The 20,968-nt window shown below is 40.5% G+C and overlaps 1 protein-coding gene across 5 annotated transcripts; it reads right to left on the bottom strand.

The window, feature by feature from the left end:
• Nucleotides 1–3,742: 3,742 nt before the first annotated feature.
• On the bottom strand, nt 3,743–14,294 carry LOC148019563 (uncharacterized). 5 transcript variants are annotated; one of them, XR_015694822.1, is made up of 19 exons: nt 13,904–14,294; nt 13,304–13,572; nt 13,134–13,191; nt 12,903–13,021; nt 12,764–12,805; nt 12,548–12,677; nt 12,369–12,461; nt 11,733–12,291; nt 11,414–11,474; nt 11,253–11,342; nt 10,827–11,130; nt 10,597–10,714; nt 10,375–10,474; nt 9,884–10,231; nt 8,883–9,203; nt 8,627–8,773; nt 6,471–8,490; nt 5,003–6,351; nt 3,743–4,917 (listed from the first exon to the last, which is right to left on the bottom strand). XR_015694822.1 is itself a non-coding variant. In XM_087699558.1 (18 exons), the coding sequence occupies exons 1-18, from the start codon at nt 14,007–14,009 to the stop codon at nt 5,942–5,944; spliced, it is 5,220 nt and encodes a 1,739-aa protein (XP_087555684.1). In that variant the 5' UTR covers nt 14,010–14,294; the 3' UTR covers nt 3,743–5,941. The 5 variants fall into 5 exon arrangements, 4 of the variants coding, with proteins under 4 accessions (XP_087555684.1, XP_087555681.1, XP_087555683.1 ...); XM_087699558.1 differs by having other exon boundaries at nt 3,743–6,351; nt 9,959–10,231; XM_087699555.1 differs by having other exon boundaries at nt 3,743–6,351.
• Nucleotides 14,295–20,968: the final 6,674 nt, after the last annotated feature.

Raw genomic sequence — 20,968 nt, forward strand, 5'->3', positions numbered from 1 at the left:
TGTGCCAAGCTCCATATACATCCGTATAGTCATATGAGTCACCCAGGAAGCACCTGTGACCAATAGGTAAAGCATACACTAACCAAATAGGCTTCAACCCTGGTTCTTTTATATCAATGAATTCACTGTCAAAACTTAGTAAATCAATCCTCAAATCAAGCTCAAAGCTACCTCAAATCATGGGCATATGACATACCAATGTACTAGCATCAATCGTACACATCGGTAGTATATATAGAATACCCGAATCATGGCTAGGAGTAATAGACATATAAAATCCCTTTTAAAATATATTCAACTATGCTGTATACATCAGTGATTACATTGTCAAACCAAGCTATTCCAGTACCAAAATCGGCTCCAAATCAATCCATAACATGAGCATAGCATTCCCATACATATAGATATCACCCCAGCATAACCGTGCATCATAAGACCAACAAAACTAACCATTGAAGCATCAAATAGAGTATTGCCTTGCATTTCTAGCCAACAAACCTCAGCCACAACAGAGTAAAGGAAGTAGTTAAATTAGTCCAAAATCAACTCCAAGTGTTGACATAGCATCCCCGAACATATAAGCATCAACTAGGAATCATTCAAACAATGGCAATGAGTGTAGACATCAAAGATAAGTGTTGCCCTATTTTATGACAGCTTGTGGATTGTTATAATAGTCCAAAACTAAAGCTTAGCACTCAAATTGAATACCAAGAGTGGAAGGATCAATGCCAAGCATCAAAACCAAGTGTATAAGTGATTGTATAGCTATCCAATGAAGAAGATATGTTGTAGAGGATTAAAAACGTGAGTTGCTACTAAAAAAAAGGATATCTTTCACACAACATGATGCTGCACTAACAGGGTGAGGGCTATGGGGGGCTACTCCAACTTGCTCAAGAAGGCTCAAAGACTGCCTAAGAAGAATGCAACCAATAGGAAGCTCGAACAGAGTGGCTATGGCTGCCAACAAAGAGATGATTATTGTAGGTATTCGAAGGGAAGCTAAGAGTGTGTTGAGCTCGCAAAGAAGAATGCTCTAATACAAGTTGAAGGGAGGTGAGCCCTAAAGTGGAAGCAGAGTGGGAGCAAGAGCTATGGTGGAAGGAGCAAGCGCAAGAGAGACATACACACAATGTGGGAACTCCAACAGTTACATTGCATGACCGGCCTTCCCTTTATTCAAATGTCACTGAAAGAATAAAAAATGAAGTAATAGTAATGGGTACCCGCTGCTTGTAGTGTGCAAGCACGGGTATTGACAGTGTAATAATACATGGATGGCTAGGCAAAGGCACCTTTACCCCCAACAAAGAGTGCTCTTTCATGTATTAGATCTCCATTCAACACAAAAAACCAGCACTTTGTCAAATGTATCCTTGTCCACATCCATACCAATCGAGTATTTAAAAGCTCAAAACAAGTATTTAAAATCTTGTCAAAATGTACTATCCCTCTCCAATCCTCCAAATTCCATCCTCAAGCTCATTAAGACTGACTTCGTGGTACAATTTTTGTTCATCTCCACACACTATGCCTATCTAGATCATTTTCTACATTGTTTATTACCAAGTGAACTAGACCATGCATTCTCTCCCTACCATCATAATCACAAGTTCTCCTTCCAACTTATACATGTTGAATCACGAGTATCGCTTCTATTACCAAGTGAAATAAAGTGGGCTAACATTGTGACCATAAGTTTTCTTCTACTTTTCACACCATTTGAGTCACTACCATCACCCCTATTATCAAGATATCCTCCTACTACCCTAACTACACATTCCTTCTATTTATATTCTATTCGAGTGCATAGCTACTAGCCAAGTAAGATTAGAAGAGCGTTTGAAAAAATCTTCTCATGGGTGGCACATCTCAATTGGATCATTTATTAATGCACATGGACTAGTGGATACAAAGTATTATGTGATCCTTGACAAGCAATACACAATGATAAGACAAAAACACAAATGTAAAAGGGTTATGTGCTTGCTTGAGGGAGGGGGAAAGAGGAAGTAGAACTCAATCCAAGAAACATGCAACTGCTTATGTCCTCACATGTGAAAAAAGGCAAGTGCATGGTTTGCTTTCCAACTAGATCAATTGTATTTGCATGCTACCCATAACCTTTCTTGGAGAAGCTCACAACAAAATCGATGGTTGCAATTTATTTCAATATGATAGCAATCGATGGCGACAATTTATTACATTAGAGTACATCAATCAAGGCTCGATAATCAAATATGACAATAAATAGAGAAATTTGCACACTAGCAAATAAGGTTGAAGGCTTTAAACTAAACTAGACTAGACTAGATGTCTACCACTAACCAAATAACTTTCTCTATTCACTTCAATGACCCCTCTTAGATATGCATGGATTCACCTCGCCTAACATTAAGACGAATTTCAACTAGGTTGACACGTGCAACTCAATAAAGGAATATAAAGTTCTATATATAGTTCTTGCCACTTATTTGCACAAAATTCCAACTACGCATTTCTTGGCATTCTTTCTTTGGTCAATTTGATATTAGCCTTAGGCTCTTTTTATGAAAAAGCCACACAGCCCTATGTTTGGAGAATAGTGTCCAAAATCTATCATTTCTAAGCTTTGATTAAAGCTCTTGAATAAACGGCCTTGCTTACATGCAGTTATGATTTTTTTATTGTTGATAGTAATTCTAATAAAATAAATAAATAAAATCAACAAACAATAACAGTACTTCAAAAACTTTTTAAAATAAATAAAATGAGAAAGCATGATATATAACATACCGAAGAGTTTATACAAATCTCTTTGTAATAAAATAATTATGAGAGGTCATTTTCCCATCCATTCAAAATATCTGGTTTATTAAAGTTTTACGTTTTTCATTTTTTTCATTACCTTCTAAAGTTTGTTATGCTTTCGGTTTCTCTATATGTTTAAAATATCGTTTTCTTTCCTTTTCGTTTCACTACTATTTAACTATTAACGAACATAAGTCCATCTACTAATACTGCAACTATAAACTATTGATATTACAAGAGTATATATAATCTACTAATTACATAAACTATTGAAATTACTAACAAAAACTAAATAAATAACGATATTGACTAATTATAATAAACTAATCATGTTGACTAATTATAGTAAACTAATCTTGAAAAAACTAACTATTCTAAGATTGGACAAAGACAAACTAATGATGTTGACTAATTATAATAAACTAAAAAGATTATGGACAAATTTGTTTAAACTAATCCTAAAAAGACAAAGGACAAAATTATTTAAACTAATCCTTTAAAAAAACGAATGATGAATTTCTGAATTTAACCTTAACAAACTAAAAAGACAAAGGACAAGTTTGTTTAAACTAAACCTAAAAAGAACGAATGACAAAGATATGAATCTAACATTTTGTCTTGCAAACGCGATGACCGAGGAACTGATATACGCATCTCCACACACTTGTGTATGACCTTCCTCTCTCCTCACATAAGAGACGAATTTTGTAATGAAAAAAATAGCCCATACTACTTAACTCTCCCCGCCTTTATATAGGCTTAAGGTTTTCCAACGTTCAAAGCTTTCATTTAAGCTTTTTAAAGCTTTTGTAGTCTACAAACTTGGAAAACCTAAACGCTTTTAAGCTTTTCTTAAAAAGCTTTTCTTCAATTTTGGGTGTACACTTATTTTTTAACCCAAAAAAATAACAAAAAAGATTATTACAAAACGTCACAGAGCTGCACTTTTAAAATCCAACCAATTATTTATCCATGTTCTTTACAAATTAGAATGAAACCTAGGTATTTTTAACAAGGTAGTTTTCTTTAATAGTCTATTTTGGGGAGGTCTTCCCAAGACTTGAACCAGCTCTAGGATGGGCAACCCCGTCTTTCACTGAACCCTCCAACACTGGAATACTCGAACAAAATCCCGAGACGTAACAACTTTAGCCTCTGCTTTTGACCCAAATTGCAGAATGGCTTGTATCTAGGTAAGCCATCTAATCTAGTCAATGCTGTGAAGCAAAGTTGATGATACAATGACGTCGCTGAAAGCTGATCACAATCTAGATTCAGTCAATATGAGAGCTGGTGTAGAGCTACAAATTTGTTGCACAGGTTTTAAACATAGAATTTAAACCAAGAGGACCTCATCGGCACCACCAACCCACCTTGTAACCCTACGATCCTTCAAATGTCAAGTTCAAACAAGGGTAATAAGAAATCTTAGGATCAAGTTTTGTCATCTCAAGTGCAAGTGCAAATAGATGAAAGCCTTCACACAGGCACATGCACATGCACACTTACACACTCATGCATCAGAAGCAGGCGTTACCCCGTGTGCTTGGCACTCCCAATCATGATTCCAGATTAAGGAGTGTATGTCAACATGTACACAAAAAATAACTAAACAATTGTTCTGCTAATGTAGCTTTCTGAACCTCCCATCCCATGGGTTGGATTCACATCATACTCAACAACCAAAAGATTACAACATGTAGGGATCGACATGCCTCGGTTCTGAAACATGAGAAGCCCCTTCTTTCCTATATGACAGACTGTATCCTTTTGATACAAGGCTTAGCTCTAACAAATTTGGTTTTTTCATGTACACTATTCTCATTTTCTTCATCCCTGTTTCATTTCCTCTGTACAACTTGTATAGCCTTCCTTCCATCAAACTTGCTCCTCTTCACTCCCAAAATTATGGGTTGTGCTATGTGAGCTTCATGATTTGCTGTTTCGACATGCCATCAAAGGATAATACATCTCGCAAATATCTCTCACATCATCAATGACGTGCCATAATGCCTGCCGAAGACATGTAGCCTGATATTATGACCAGCTCTGAACAGCAAGTCTTGAAAGTTTACAGGTTGACCCCTCAAAAGTACCCAGTTCCTATGACCAAGACACAAATTCCTGCACAGGAGACAGCAGAGATTTTCTTTCATATTCAATCCTATAGTGTTAAAAAGAACTTGCTATCAGTCAAATCTTGACTTACCCAGATTATGACCTCTCAGGTTGCACCAAAAGCACTTCACTTCACAAATAAAAACAATGAAATAAACTTCCCCTTTGTGAAAAATATCTGCATCAAAACATCATCAGTGCGAGTATGCTGGCCTTTCATGGATTCCCTGTGTTCCACAGCATTTCCAAGTGCATAAACCATTATTACCAAGTGACCAAGTGTGCTATTTTCTGCAGTCGCATATGAATATGTACCAAACACAGCATCCACTGTTGCAATACTGCTAAGAAATCCCAAAGACTGCCTCAATTCAGACACTCGAAGGTCAATCAAATTAAAGTATGCACAACTGGATTCAGAAGTTCTGTAGCAGTTGTGCACACATTAGATCTTAAGAGTGTATTCAATGAGGTGAGGGAGTCCTTCAAATCACAGGATGCTCCGAACATAGCTTTATCAATTGACCTTACCACTGTCTACTCAATGAAGTACATGAGCCCCAGTTCAAAATTACAGGATCTTCTGATCATAGCTTTACCGATGGTAGAATATAGCATTTTGGAGTCACACCCAGTGACACATGCCTTCAGTAGGCATGAAAAGTAATCACTCGAATCCCTTGTGTCATTAAACCATGCTTCATATAAAGAATGTTCCAAACCTAGTGCAACAGCATAGCATTCATACAGTAACTGCTCAGAAGTATCAACAACTACCTCAATTCAGTAGCACGTGCATAAACCAACTCCAAGCCCTCAGGTTGAAGTTCACTGCAACATGGAATTCGTGGGTCCAGTAGCAACCGTGCACACACAGATAGTGAATGCTGCTTTATATCCAATGAGATGTGTCCTCTTCATATCACAAAATATGCTGAAATTAGCTTCAGAACAGTCATAGAATGCCATTATTTGTGTCTTGCAGTGATCCCAACTGACACAAACTATCAAAGATATTAGTAATAGTCACTCAGACACCTTTTGATTCCAAGCTCAAAATATTTGCAGGTTCTGACCTCACAACTGAAACACCTGCTGAGCCACCCCCTGAGGCTACAGCAGATGCACTTGATGCTTCAATCATTTGGTGTGCAGCTGTTACATGCTGTGGATTTGATAGAACTCCTTGTTGCATACCCAGGGTCTTTGGGTCTGCACTAACCTGAGAGAGAGAGCTTGATTGAGCATTGGAAAGTCCACTTGACACTGGAGGATTGACTTGCAGACTTGCCCCTTTTTGAGATGGCACAAATGCAAGATCACCAGCGCTAATGTTGGCCTGCTGACCTTTGGCATTCATTGTCAACACACCATTTTGTTGGCTGGTGTATCCAGATAGATAACTGAAAGTTTGTCCAGAGGCTGTTTGATGAAGTTGCCCTGCATAAGTCAAACAACCTACTATGAATTCATTCGACACCTAGCAAGAAACCCCAACTGACATCAAAAGACTGCCAACAATGAGGGGAAGTTGTCTATATACGACATGAAACACAGACCTGGGAAAGTCCTCTCCTCCATTTTTCCTGCTGTTGCAGATGAGCTAGAAATTGTGACACTCTGTGGATGCAAAAAGCTGGTGTTGACACTTGATGTCTGCAATAATTCTGTGCTAGAACGGGAACCTGCAGGAGTTGCTGTCTGTGAATCTGAAGCAATCAATGGTGGGCGATCAATCACCCGCAGGGTTGGCGCAGAAGACGAACCAGCAGAGCTTCCTAATGACTTCCTAGGAGTGAAAGATGAATCACCCAGAACTTTATCTGGGACTCCATCAGAGCTACTTGATCTCCCTCCATGAATAGTTCCGTGTGCCAACATTTGAGAGGTATGAACTGAGACTTCAGAAGAGCGTACAACAGGTGGCTGCTGCGAAAATACGGCCTGCACTAGAGGGAACTGGTTCTTACCAAGCTGCTGTTGAGGATCATGCTGTTGATGCTGCTGCATAGAATGGCAGATTGCTTGTTGGAGTGAATGTTGTAGCTGATGATTGTTTGAAGATTGCTGCTGCACAGAATGTTTCGCATAACCCTGACTGGTCATTTGTGGTTGATGATACTGCAATGTTACAGATGGTGACCCCTGTGAGGTCGCTTGACTGGTCATTTGTGGTTGGTGGCATTGCAAAGTTACAGATGGTGATCCCTGTGAGGTTGCTTGACTGGTCATTTGTGGTTGGTGATATTGCAAAGTTACAGATGGTGATCCCTGAGAGGTAATTTGACTGGTCATCTGTGATTGATGATATTGCGAAGTTACAGATGGTGATCCACTAAATAGATGCATTTGCTGTTGCAAGGATTGGGGAAACTGCTGATATTGATGAATCTGATAATGCTGCTGCTGTCCTTGAGTTTGATGCTGATGTCTCTGTACCTGTGACTGTCCAAGAACGACAGTGGTAGAACTAGGACCCAGGATTGAACCAGACAACTGTGGAGAGACAACAGAAGATTTCTTCCCGGAATTCATAGCCAGCCTCTGTGAGGAGGAGCTCTTACCTGGTGGCGTGTTTTTCATCACTGAACTATTGCTTGATGAAGGAACAGGACCTGACTCGAAGGTCCCAGAAACAGAGGGTAAGGATCTTGACTGCATCATAGTCACCGAAGCTTCCTGACATCTTGCAGCCAGTACCTGCTGTTTAGGAACTGTACCTGAAAGCAACGGACATGATGCCGTAGAGGCAGAAATTGTTCCTAGTTGTGCTTCCAGGACAGGCTTCGCTAGCTGGACCAGTGACTGTCCATGCTTGATACTTTGGCTGTAATTTTGATCTGCAAAAGGCACACCTAATGGAACTCCAACACCACGATCCGACAGAGTAGATGACATTGAATCACTTTCAGCAACTTCCAAAAGTGGTAATGCTTTTGTTCGCCCCCTTGCATCCTTTGAGGATGCTGAGTACGCAGATGTAGAAGCAGAAGCAGCAGGTGCAGGTCCGAACTGCCTCAAGTTACGGGTAAGAGATGCAGCTGTATTCTGCTGTATTGGGGCTTGATGCTGTCCACCTCCACCACTAATTTCTGTGCCACCAAAAGCCTGCATATCTTTCCTCGAGGAGCAGTCAGCAGCATTCATTTGTTTTGCTGGCCTCTTATCTGCACTGTCCAGGATGCTTTTCACAATAGAATGAGACTCTGTTGTCTCAATTGCCTTGGCTCCGAGAGAATAGAGACTCTGTTGACAAGGCTGCTCAGTAGCATAAAAATGTTTGCTCTCTGGCTTCATTTGCATTACAGCATGGCCTTGTGATGCCATGACACCTGCAACCGGTACCAAACCTAAAGGACCAGGCCCTAAAATGGACATTCCAGGAAAAGCCTGAGCATCCAAACCTTTACTACACAGGGACAAAGTACTCTGTGCTGATTGATGATGTGAAATGCTATGTCGCTGTTTACGGATGGATGCTGTTGCAGGTTGAGCTTGCTTACAAGATTGATTTAGCTGGCTTGGCAGCTTAGTGCTGTCAAGCTGTTTCCCCCCCATTGCCCCATTTGGATTAAAATCCTGCAATTGAACAGAAAATAAAACAGCAATAAGTATTTTCACAGGTGCCTAACCATGCATGGTCTTCCGGAAAGGTGTAATTTTGCTTTCTGTCTCTCACTCTCACAAGAGGGTTGAAGTGAAATTGAGATCATACCTGAGACGATACTTGGGTAAGATGAGCTCCTTGTTGTGAGTGTGCTTGCATTTCAGAGAGCGCCCTGCCTGCCACTGCTGGAGGCTGTTGCAAAGCAGGATGGGAAAAAGGGTGATTATAGAAGGGATTGCTTGAACCTGTTGTCCCCTGAAAAATCCGATCCTTTATACATAAGTCTGGGAACAAATCCAATGTAGAAAACTGGGGTATAGAGACAACATATGTGGCCAAAATATGCTGTAAGACATGTGATAACCTGCTGCTGTATGATGTGACTTGGTGGTGGAACAAAATGCCCAGGGGAGAAGGGAAAAGGAAATCCAGCCTGCTGCATGATTGCTTGCATAAATTGCATCTGAGCAGCAGCTGCATTACCTGCACACCCATTGGAGGTGCTGCCTGCTGGACCAGTGACAGCCTCTGGACATGAGGAGACTGCAGACGTCCCTGCTGCAGCACTGCTGCTGCCAGATACATTACCCCCTGCTGTAGCAAACCCTGATACAGGTACAGTATTGCAGATTGATGAAGCACTAGCCTGTGTTACAGGATATCCGAATACTGGTGCCAAACCAGCCTGTTCACATGAGAGTTTAATGAAGTTAAGCTCAGAGACAAAAAGGGTATATGTAATTGTGAGCTAACCGTCAACATCATAAAAACCACAAAAAAAACTGTTAAAAGATAACTGTATGTCCATTATGTTCCGCACGTAAAGCATCCATAGGGGAGATTCAAAAGCCAATTTAAAACATGGTGGGCTAACATTTGAGAGGATTCCAAGCTTTAGCAAAAGTATTCAGAATAAAGTAAGATATGGCAAAGCAGATATTGGGGACACGCTATGTGAAAAAATAGTTGGCAACACATTCCACAGAAATAATCAAACTAAGGACAGCATCAGATGCAGGGCTTATTTTGTGGGAAAGATAAAGCTGTCATAATCTTTGTCAAATCGGTTGGGACAAGGCCCAATAAAGTTGGGTTAAGGTAAGGTGCCAAAAACGCTGGTATACATGACCAATGAGGAACCATCGTAGAGCCCACACACACAAACTTTTCATGATAGTGTTTCCAGAACCAAGCAATCTATTCGATGGTTGTTTTAAAAAACAAGAAATTAACGAATACACCTATCCACCATTTTTATCTCCACAGAGGTAATGTCAAACTTTGAGCTTTTGATAGTTGAAAGCCTTTGCAAACCATCAACACCCTTAGAAACCAGAAATGGATTCAAAACACTATAAGCTGCACCTGTGATGGAAAAAGCATCTGCTGAGGTGTTGTTTGAGCTTGCTGTTGCAACAACTGTTTCCTGTCCACACTCACCTTCTCTTTCGGCCCAGGTAAACTGAAGTTCTTTTCACCAACTGCCAGATCTGAACCTTGGTTGGTTTTGTTGTTGCTCCCAGGCAGAGGTGCAGATGCAGTCAGATTGTAGCACTTCATTGAGTACAAACTGGAAGCAGCATTTGCATATGTTGCAGCCCAAAGTGGATGCTTTTGCAATTGCTGTTGAGCATCGATAAAATGGGCAATATAAACATGGGTGGCACAGTGCTTGCATGATGGGTGGGCACCAGCTAATGCAAAAGAAAAGCCCTGTAATGAGAAAAGTAACAAGTCACATTGCCATAGATATATGTTAGTAGTATATATGACAAAAATAAAACAGTGCCAACCAAGGCCTGTAGCCAGAGACTAATGGCCAGAGAAATTCTCCAATACTCCAGCGCAATCACTACCTGTGACGCTGTATGATGATTTTCCTTCCCAGAAGGCATCTTAGATCTAGGGGCCCAGGCAGCTGCCACTGCTGCTGCAGCTGCTGCAGGAGAGTAATACCTGCTTGGAATAAAAGCAATTATATGAAATTCAGTGTGCAGGATATAGGATATACGGCAGCAATTACAGTGATATAAAGCAGTTCCAACGGCATGTAAAAGTACTGTCCCATTTGGATTTACCCCATATGAGAAGGGCCACCTGACCCTGGCCAACCGGTTACCGCTGCTGCAGCTAAGGGGGATGAAAGTCTCATTGAGAACTTTGATTCAGAAGGGGCAATCTTCAAATCGATCAAACCTAATATAGTTTGGAGGTTTTTTTTTGGGCGAGGATGATAGGAGTGAGAACTTGCCCTGCAATTTGCAATACTTCATTGGTAAATCCAATCAACATTTCTTGGGATACTTACCAGCCTCATCTGCTGCCTGCTGCAGTGTCGAATCAGCCATTACATTCTTCCCAGGTTGCAAACAAGAATGCTCAGATACCTCTGCTTTCTCATCCTGTTTGTCTGCTTCAGTGTCAACCATGATTACAGGATCAACCTCTTTTTTTGAAAGGCATGTTTTGCCTGTCTCTGGTACTTTTTCTGAGTAGTTCTCCAAACTCACTAGCTCCTTGCCAGAATTCTTCACCACATCATCTCTCTCATGCTTTGGATCCTGTTCATCAAGTGTAGTTCCTTTTACTTGTGTCAGGTGACTCACAGGATCCTGCATAATATGAAATACATTTGAGCCTATACAGTAGCTCAAAGCTAACCATTTCAAACACAAAGATTGAAAAGAAGAGAACTGTTCAGACAACCAATCCCAACCAGTTGAATGCTGCATACCTGTGCCTTCTCGTTAAGCTCCAAGCCAACAGACACCAAGTTGTTGCCAGTTGTTTCTGTTGTGCAAATTGCTGAAGCATCAGGAGGTGCCTGATACAGAAGAGAAATGAGAAACTAATAGAATACCCCAAAGTTTGATTTGCAAATAAAGGTAACCATACCATCAAATCAATCTCATTCTTGCAGTTGTGACCTGCACTTGTCTGTAGTCTCGACAAACTGCTAAGATGCACAGAAATTTGTCCAACTTAGACAAGTCAAATCACTAGCATCTATATCAACCATTGTAAAAAGTTAACCGCACGATATCATATAATGAGAGTTAGAAAATATATTAGTATTACAAAGCATTACCCACAATCATGAAAACTTCAAAACCCCCACAATTGACTGACAAACAATGCAAAAGATATGGACTGCAGAGGCATATGAGGGTCTTCTGTTCCCAGTAACAGAACTAAGGATGGTAAAAGATGATACCTGTTCTCTATCTCGGGTGTCACAGGATGATCTGTTGCCTTCAACTCCTCCCCTGAGACATGATGTGTATGCTTTGCTTCACTCATAGCATCCAAAGACAAACTATCAGTGTTTACCAACATATTTGAGACTGGAACTACCAAACTCTTGTCTTCCATAGATAAGCTTGCTGGTTTAGCCAGTTTAGCCAGTTCTCGGCCCTGACAAGCACAGGCATTACTATCCAAGGATGATTTCTCTTCCATTAACCCATTGTCATTAGGATTTAGCGCACATTGACCCGAAACTTCGTTCTTAGGATTTGGCACACACTGACCAGAAACTTCCGAAGGAGAGACTGCCAGAGATGTTGGAGAAGAGAGATGATCACTGTCATTTTGTGCTTTGGCATCTGCTTTTGCCCGTTCAATCAGCTCTGCAACATTTTGGGTGTGTGATCCAGCACCCTCTGCCTTCTGATCGATGCCTCCTCTACTTTCTAAAGCAGACATGGCTAATGCTGGCCCAGACAACCCATCTTCCATCTTGGTTCTAATGCGAGGATGCTTCCTCTTTGGAGCTGCACATTGAGTAGCCAAACAGTAAGCTACCAGCTAACCATACAACAATGACAAGAAGTATGATCATTACCATTACCTTCAGCTGACGCTGTTAAAATCATAGCTGGAGAGGAACATAAGTCTCCTTGGGCAGAGCTCATACTCTTAACCGGAGATGATACGGGCATGGCTGCAGACAGAAGTCAAATACACTGATGATGAAATACAGGAGCAGACATGGATGCCATAGTTTATGTCAAGCGCATCAAGTAATACCCTCAATCTTGACCTCCGGTCTGCCATTGCCGTGGCTTGGGCTTGCTTGGTTGGGAACCATTCTTGACAGATCAAACAAAGCTGCAGCTACTTCCACTTCTTGCTCTGAAATGAGAGTTGCCATGGAGACCTGTAAAAATGACATCGATTGAGACACTCATACTGCTTGTAAGTAAAAACTAAGAAGCATTCATGCTGCTCATTTGAAAATCATACTTTAGAAGGCTTGGATGTCCAGGGTTTAGTGCCATTGGGTTTCTGCTTCCAAAAGAAGATGACCATTAAGACACTAATAGCCAAACTAAGAAAATACTGTACTGAGAATATGTTCCATGTTGAAGGTAAGAGAGCTGACCAATCGCTTTGCAGGTTTGGACACTGATGCTGAAGACAATGAAGACGAAGTTCCCACAGCAGCTTTGGCTTTTTCCCCCACAGACGTAAGTAAAAATTCAGGTGAACGCTTCACAAGAGCTATCACACATGATAATTCAAAAACATTAGTATACTCATCTTTACAATCAATAAAAACTGACACCTTAAGAGTTGTGACCAGTACAAATTCAACTTAGCGGTAGGCCCTCACCTGTGCGAGCCTTGCGTGGTACTGCAGGTAAGTCAACTGCATTGCCCTTGTCTGACATCTGCAAACCAGAACCAAAGTTTTCAATCTTCTGTTGTTTCCTGAGATGTTTGAATGAAGAACTTAGTTTTGGTATCGTTTGACAGAAGGGCTTAAAGTTTAAGCAGTCAAACCTTTGCTTGCAGTCTTAGTTTACCCATTCTGTGAGGTATGACAATTAAATCCTCCTCTTCTGAGCCAATCATATCAACATCCTCAGTTGTCTCATCTGTCTCCTCTGGATTAGCAGTGCGAGAATGAAGATGAAGCTCCCGCAACATGTTTCTTGTTCTGCTACGGGCCACAGAAGATGCAGTGTTAGAGAGCCCATGGCTCTCTTTCCTGGACTGGTCATGGAACCTCGCATTCTGAGCATCGACTGGACTGTCCTCACAGGCTGCACCTGCACCAATAAGAAATCTTTACACTAAAAGCCTTGTTAAAAAGACAGATGTGCAAACTAGGGGGGTCCTGCCTGGCCGTTACTATTCGACAACTCTGCACTTGAGCATCAGGGTTCTCGCTGTTGAATCTGTCCAAAATGATCGCAGCTAATCCACAGCATTCATTCGCCATGCTAGGAGAACCAAGCTCTGTGAGCTATGCTATGCGGACTATTGAAAAGCTTCAATGGGGAAGTGCAGATTGCTGTGGCTGTGGCTATGGTGTGGAGCAAAAAGGAGGACAGGGAGTGAGGAAGCCTTCCGTGCGCACGCACAAAATCCATTAGATACCTGCAACATCCTTGAAGCCTGATGAGCGTGGTCGCCGAGGAGCAGGGATGGGAGCTCCGGTCAAGCTTCCCCTTCGACTGTTACCAAGCTCCCGGGTCCGATCCATCCCGCGAGAACTTCAACAGCCGGGTAGAGACAGCATGACTGGGAGGGCACGCAAAGCCGCCATGGATGCAGGGAAGGACGGCTGGAAGAAATGCTAGGGTTTTTAGGCTATGGCCTATGGAAGGAAGAGGAGCAGAAGAAGCGGAAAAAGAAAAAAGAAGACAGACAGGCTGATAAATGTTTCCCCTCCCCCCCGCCTCTCTCCCTCGCTCTCTATTCTTCTCTTCTCTCTCTCTCTCTCTCTCTCTCTCACTCGCTCTCGCTGCGTTTTCTGTTTGTTTTTTGTTGTTGTTGAAAGAAGAGCGAGACAGCGGAAGACGAGAGGAAAGAAAATCTTCAATTTCGCATGTTTTCTTCGCCCTTTTCCCAAATAAAATATTTCCAGGCTTCTTTTGCCATGATGCCGTGGTACCAAAGTCCATTTTTAGGGGCCCACATGAATCTATCCAACGGCTGATATTGGCAGCAGCGGCCTCCACCGCCCGATCAAAGCAAGAATCCCGTCCCCCTCTCGGCCACGTGTCCGGAGGACTTTATCTAGTATCCACGTCAAGAAGCTGTGGGTGCTCCACGTACCAGGAAGGGAGGCCCACGTCACTGACCTTTTGGGCATCTGGTCTGCCAGCTCGGCAATGCTTCTCCCTGCTTCGCCACCGTCGATCGAGAAAACGATCGGCTCACTTTTTTTCTCAGCCGTTCGATGGACGGTGCCCTTATCTCGCTTCGACACGTTTCCGAAACGGGTGGACCCCACCGTCGCCAGGTTGGATGCGATAGCACTAGGTCGACTTGAAAACCTTTTAAAAACGTGATTTTTTCAGAAAATACGAGAAAAAGCGACCTCCTGTTTCTTTTTCCTTTGTAAATTTTAAAGTTAATATGATCCACGGTGCGATTGTTTATTCTTTTCGTATTTCTGTTTTGGATTTTTTCCACATGATGCCATGTGCAGGCATGAGCCCATCGCCCGGAGGATGCCCACGTGGCAACCTGCGAGCATCATCCGACGTAGCCTGCCACATGGCGAAAATGTATCTTAAATTTTAGTAGCAAAAATGAAGCTACTAGATAAAATGGTAGGAAAAAGAAAAGGAAACAGTACCAATAAAATGGAATAAAAAGTTCTTTCCACGCATGAACCCTCTGTCTCCCCTTCATTTGTGCAAAAAAGATGGATTTAAGGAAGATCACTTGAAAGCACTCTTCACATAAAACTGTTTTTTACTATAATTTTTACCAGTTCGATTTCCAAAAAATCAGTTGAAATTCAAGTTTGTCCTCGTGAAAACAGGCTGCTTCTAAGCATCGACTAGTGTCATATTTTTCTCCTCAAAAACCGGTCATATTTCGCCCAATTCCCTTTTTCCATTGGATAGGAAAAAGGTTTTTGCAAGCTTTGCTCGAAAGTGGAAGTGAAAGGGTGCTATATAGCAAGTGTTGTGTGTCTTACATTTAGGTAGCCCCGGGCCCTTTACAAGCATTTGGAGAGGCTTTTGAAAGTCATTATTCAACCATCATACCCCTCATCAACTCATCAAGTAACTCATGTGGACCTCAACCCCATCCACACCCTCACGTTCCCTTGTCACTGAGCACTTTTTCATCAAAATCTCAATCAATGTCATTGTTTCCTAGCCTTTAATCTACCAAGTGGGTGGGCAAGTCATCAAAATTCTAAATAGAAGGAAAGATGCAACACCCAATCACACCACTTCCTTAGACCTAGAAATTTCCAAGGATTGTAAAGCTCTAAGTGGTCATTTACACACTTGCAACCCTTATAAAAGACTAGAACACTAGGCCACTTCACTTCGCGGCATGAAACGATCGCATTGCAACTTCGCTCAACAATCCATTTCTCCTCTTTTTCTCTCCTCTTTTCCCTCTTTGTTTCTTTTTTTTTTTCATTTCTCTCTCTTTCTCCCCCTCCCCCCCAATTCCCTATGTCTAACTCTCTCTCTCTCTCTCTCTCTCTCTCTCTCTCTCTCTCTCTCTCTCTCTCTCTCTCACACACACACACACTCTCTCTCTCTCTCTCTCTCATTAGAAAGGGGAGGGGGAAGAAAAAAGGAGAGATTACACGTGAGAGAAAGGGGAAGGGGATTTTAATTTAAAAACAAGAGGTTTGGAAAAGGGGGTAGGTTCAGGAAGCCCTCTGGAGGTTCGGGGCTTCTTGAACCTACAACCAAAATAATATAGTAGTATCGATATAACTTTTAGCATTGTTTTGAAAGGAACTTGTGTTCGACAAGCTTAATCATCTTGGCATACAACCTAAATTATGGATAGAGATGCATGTCCATGCGCCCTCTAGATGTTGTACATTGGCCTTACTCTTATTGCCCATAGTAAATTTAACCAATCCATACATACATTTGGAGTTATTTGTAATAACCAATCAACTACATCATGTTACTCCACAAAAGTAGTCAATCGTATGTTAGCGGTTTTTTTTTGCTTGCATTAAGTTAGCTAAGATGTGATTGTTGATTTTATTAGCAATAAAAGATAAACAAAAGGTTAGGTTGTTCACCCTCTTTATCAATTCACATTGTGTAATGCTCAACTATTGCAAATAATTGCACCACATCCAATATTATGTATTTTAGATATGTGAATTACAAGAATATGCTTAGAAACTTTTGTTGTAGTGGCCCATTTATCAAATTGGTTATGATTGTTGGTGGTGCACTTTTTGGTAACATGTGAAATTTGCATGAAAACACGATGCTTCCTCGACTTTATAAGGTTATTTTACTTTTGATAATCACATACAAAATTGGCAAAAAGTAATGTAACATGTAATTCTATAGGTAAAGAGAAACCTTCGAGAACAAAGGTCAATGTAGGATCTTAAAACCATGTGGAAGTGTAAGTTTAATGAGGATCCATAGTTATTTCAAACCGGTCACTAGCATGTGAATTTCCATCTAGACTTAGCAATTTGCAAAGTAACCACATACAATCAACAATTTGACTCATTAAGAAATAAATTTAACTATTGCTTCTTTTGAGTTCTCTAGATAAAAGAATTGAAAGAGACCAAGAGCTATCCATATCATGACCAAGCCTATGATAAACTTGTTTTGCTTGGATACCTTAATTATTGAAAACTTTTCTAATGGTTGGGACAAGGTGGAGCCCTATAATGTCTATGAAATTAGAGATCAACTTATTCACATGTCATGGCCTCAATGACTTAGTATGGATCACATGATTTGTTACTTGGTATGATATAGAAATAAAAACACATCATTTCATATACTTGATAGAGCTTGCAAACCCAAGATTTCTATGAGAAGTGAGATGTATGAAGTGATGAATAAGTTAATTGTGCAATAGACTCCCAACCTACATAAATAATAAATTGACATCACAAAATTTTGTGCAAAATTCAATGTATAACAACTCCCAATATTTTAGATGCATAGTTAATAAATTAATATCACAACACTATATACATATGTGGTTCTTTTTTTACGTTCATGTAGTTATCCTTGAGTGTTTTTAAGCTAATTGTTTGAATTCTCTAGAGTGACTAAAGGAATTGTAGGCTAGGGCTATATGTGTAGCAAGGATGACAAGGCGTTTTGAAGACTTTAATTGATGAATAATTGAAGGCATTGCTTATTGGTGTTGGAGATGAGGAAGAGGTTTTGAGACATGAAAATATACAAAGTTACGATAGCCCACTTTCTTATGAAAATGCAACTGGAATACAACTTCTTATGGGACTTAATGGTACACAAGAAAGGAATTTAATATCTTATCTTACTACTATATTATTTTAGCTATAGGTTCATAAAGCCCCGAACCTCCAAAGGGCTTCCCAAACCTACCCCTTTTCCAAACCTCCCTTTTTCAATCAAAACCCCCTCCCCTCCTCTCTTTCTCAGGCCAGTTACACACCAAAAAAGGGCCGCCCACTTTCTAAACTTTGACCAATCAAAACACTTATTTAAAGGTTGGCGTCCACAGTCCTTTACACACTGGAGAGGACATGACTTGTTGTTTACCTGTTAAACAGGTGAACTCCCCGCCCACTTTTGGATGGGGAGTCTCCCCTGCCCACTTTGTAAAGTGGCGGACAAGGGTGTACTTTTTGCATTTGCAACCAATCAAAAGAGTTATAAGTTTATTCTTTTTTATTTTTTTACAAACTGTCTTCCTTTGGTGTGTAAAGGTATGACGCCCATGTTTGTGCCCAATTTCAAAAAGTGCATGCCCACACTCTGGGCGAGGGTTGGCCGTCCATTACTTGGTGTGTAACCAGCCTCACTTGCAATATCTCATTTTCTCTTCCTCTTCCCTTTTTTCATTAAAGCCTTCCTCCCCCCCTCACCTCCCTTTTTAAAATTAAAACCCCTTCCTCTCTCTCCCACTTATAATCTCTCTCTTTCTTTTCCCCATCCCGTTTTTTATTAAATTCTTTTCCCTTCCCCCAGAGAAGAAAAATGTTTAATTAAAAAAGACTATTCTCTTTTCTCTTTCTCTCCCTTCTCTCTTCGTCTTCTTCTTTTTATCCATCTCTTCTCTCTCTCTCTCTCTCTCTCTCTCTCTCTCTCTCTCTCTCTCCTTATTTTAATTAAATAAAACGTTTACATTAAAAAGTTTAATCACAGAGAGAGAGAGATAGAGAGAAAGAGCCAAAAAAAAAAGAGAAGAGGGAGAGGAGGAACAGAGAGAAAGAGAATTATAGAGAGGAAATATAAAATTTGAGAGAGAGAGAGAGAGAGAGGAAAAGAAAAAAGGAAAATAGAGGAGAGAGGGGGAGAGAGACAGAGAGAGAAAATAAGAAGAAGAGAAATAATTTGAACACAGTGAGAGAATTATAGAGAGGAAATATCAAATTTAAAAGAAAGATAGAGAATTATAGAGAGAGAAAATATCAAATTTAAGAGAGAGAGAAGAAAAGAAAAAAGGAAAAGAGAGGAGAGACAGAGAGAAGAAAATGAGAGAGAGAAAATAAGAAGAAGAATTATAGAGAAAGAATTTGAACATAGAGAGAGAATTGTAGAGAAAGGAAAGATAAAATTTAAAAGAAAGAGAAAAGAAAAAAAAAAGAGAAACTTTCTTTATAATTAAAATAAGGAGAGAGAGAGAGAGAGAGAGAGAGAGAGAAATGTACAAAGAGTAAAAAAGAAAGAAGAGGAGAGGGAGGGGGAGAGAGGGGGGAACAGAGAGAAAGAGAATTATAGAGAGAGAAAATAAAAAATTTAAGAGAGAGAGAAAGAAAAGAGAGAGGGGGGATAGAGACAGAGAGAAAAAAATGAGAGAGAGAAAATAAGAAGAAGAGAGAGAATTTGAACACAGAGAGAATTATAGAGAGAGGAAAGATAAAATTTAAAAGAAAGAGGAAAGAAAAAAAATTTAAAGAGAGAAGAAAAAAGGAAAAAAGAGGAGAGAGAAGGAAAGGAGAGGAGACGGGAGAGAGAGAGAGAGAATAATAATAATATTAATAAAGAGGAAAAGAGGAAGAGAGATGGGAAAAAAGAGAAAAGAGAAAATTCGTTTTAAAATTTAAATATTTTTTGAGAGAAAGATGAGAAATGGATTGTTGAGCGAAGTTGCCATGCGATAGCACGGCAACTTCGCTTGTCGCTAGCGTTCTGTACACACGAAGCGGGCGCGTACGCTAGTCATAGATAAGGTCAAATAGGTGGCACATAGCTTGGTTATTATGAGTGATCAATCTCCAAGGGTATCGACATTATTGGCTTGGCCTCATGTAGGCTTATCTTCCCTGATCAACTACTAGGTTATGCAACCGATCATAGTTCTAGCATGGGTGCATGCAAGTAGATTAATTTGTGGAGATTGAGATAAATGCCTCATAGAGGAGAATGAATTTTGAGTCTAATAAAAACAACATAGGAACTTTGTCCGATTATGCACATACCTAATGTCTTAAGTCATTGTTCCCATTCGACTCTTTAAAAAGTTTTCTACAACATGAACTAGGCACCTTACATCTAGATCATCTTGGCACTTTGCATCGATGTTCTTTTGATGCTCTATATGGAAGTTCGAAGGATCAATCTTAATAACAATTAGGGGGACTTTGCATCCTAGTTCACATTTCATGTGGCAAGAAGATTCATGGGTGGTTGAGATAAAGAAACTAACCATATGTGACTTGTATGCAAGTATCCATTTGTTTGTCTCATGAGCTCGTCATTTTCCTCTCCCCTCTCTTCTTTTCTCTCTCTTATCTGTCCGTTCTTTTTCACTCTCTCCTCCTCTCTCTCTCTCTCTCTCTCTCTCTCTCTCTCTCTCTCTCTCTCTCTCTCCACACACACACTCTTTCCTTTTTCCCTTCTCTTATTCTTCTATGTTCTTGCACCACACACTTTTTCCTTTTCCCCTCCTTTTTAACTCTCTCTCCACACACACACTCTTTCCTTTTTCCCTTCTCTTATTCTTCTATGTTCTTGCACCACACACTTTTTCCTTTTCCCCTCCTCTTAAAGAGAGAGAGAGAGAAAGAGAGAGAGAGAGAGAGAGAGAGAGAGAGAGAGAGAGAGAGAGAGAGAGAGAGAGAGAGAGAAAGTAGAAACAATAAGAGGAGGGGAGAAGGAAAATGTGTTTAATACGTGTATTTTTATTTGTGTGGTCTCATAAGTGTGTGTGTCCTTTCTCTCCCTCTCATCATTTTTCCCTCATTTCCTTTCTTCTTTTCTGAAGTCCCCTACCTCTCATCTATTTACACCTCATATGTGTATACCTTATGCACACGCATGTGCATGTGTATGAACGTGTATATATGCATGTGTATATGTGTGTTTAATACATGTGCTTCCTTTTGTGTAATCTTAGAAGTATGTGTGTTATCTCTCTCCCTCTCACATCATTTTTCTCTTATCTTTGTTTTGTTTTTCTTGAATCCCCTACATGTGTATACATGTGTCTATGTGTGTAAGTATGTGTTTGTGTGTGGATGTATGTGTTTGCATGTGTATG

This window comes from Lygodium microphyllum, chromosome 19 (assembly GCF_053477565.2).
Source record: "Lygodium microphyllum isolate KBCC chromosome 19, Lygodium_microphyllum_v1.1.10, whole genome shotgun sequence".
Classification (NCBI taxonomy): domain Eukaryota; kingdom Viridiplantae; phylum Streptophyta; class Polypodiopsida; order Schizaeales; family Lygodiaceae; genus Lygodium; species Lygodium microphyllum.

Coding starts and splice junctions, on each gene's coding strand:
- LOC148019563 (XM_087699555.1), bottom strand. CDS start 14,009: ATGGATCGGACCCGGGAGCTTGGTAACAGTCGAAGGGGAAGCTTGACC. Junction 13,022..13,133: donor ACCACGCAAGGCTCGCACAG/GTGAGGGCCTAC, acceptor CATGTGTGATAG/CTCTTGTGAAGCGTTCACCT. Junction 10,475..10,596: donor GGTGGCCCTTCTCATATGGG/GTAAATCCAAAT, acceptor TATTCCAAGCAG/GTATTACTCTCCTGCAGCAG.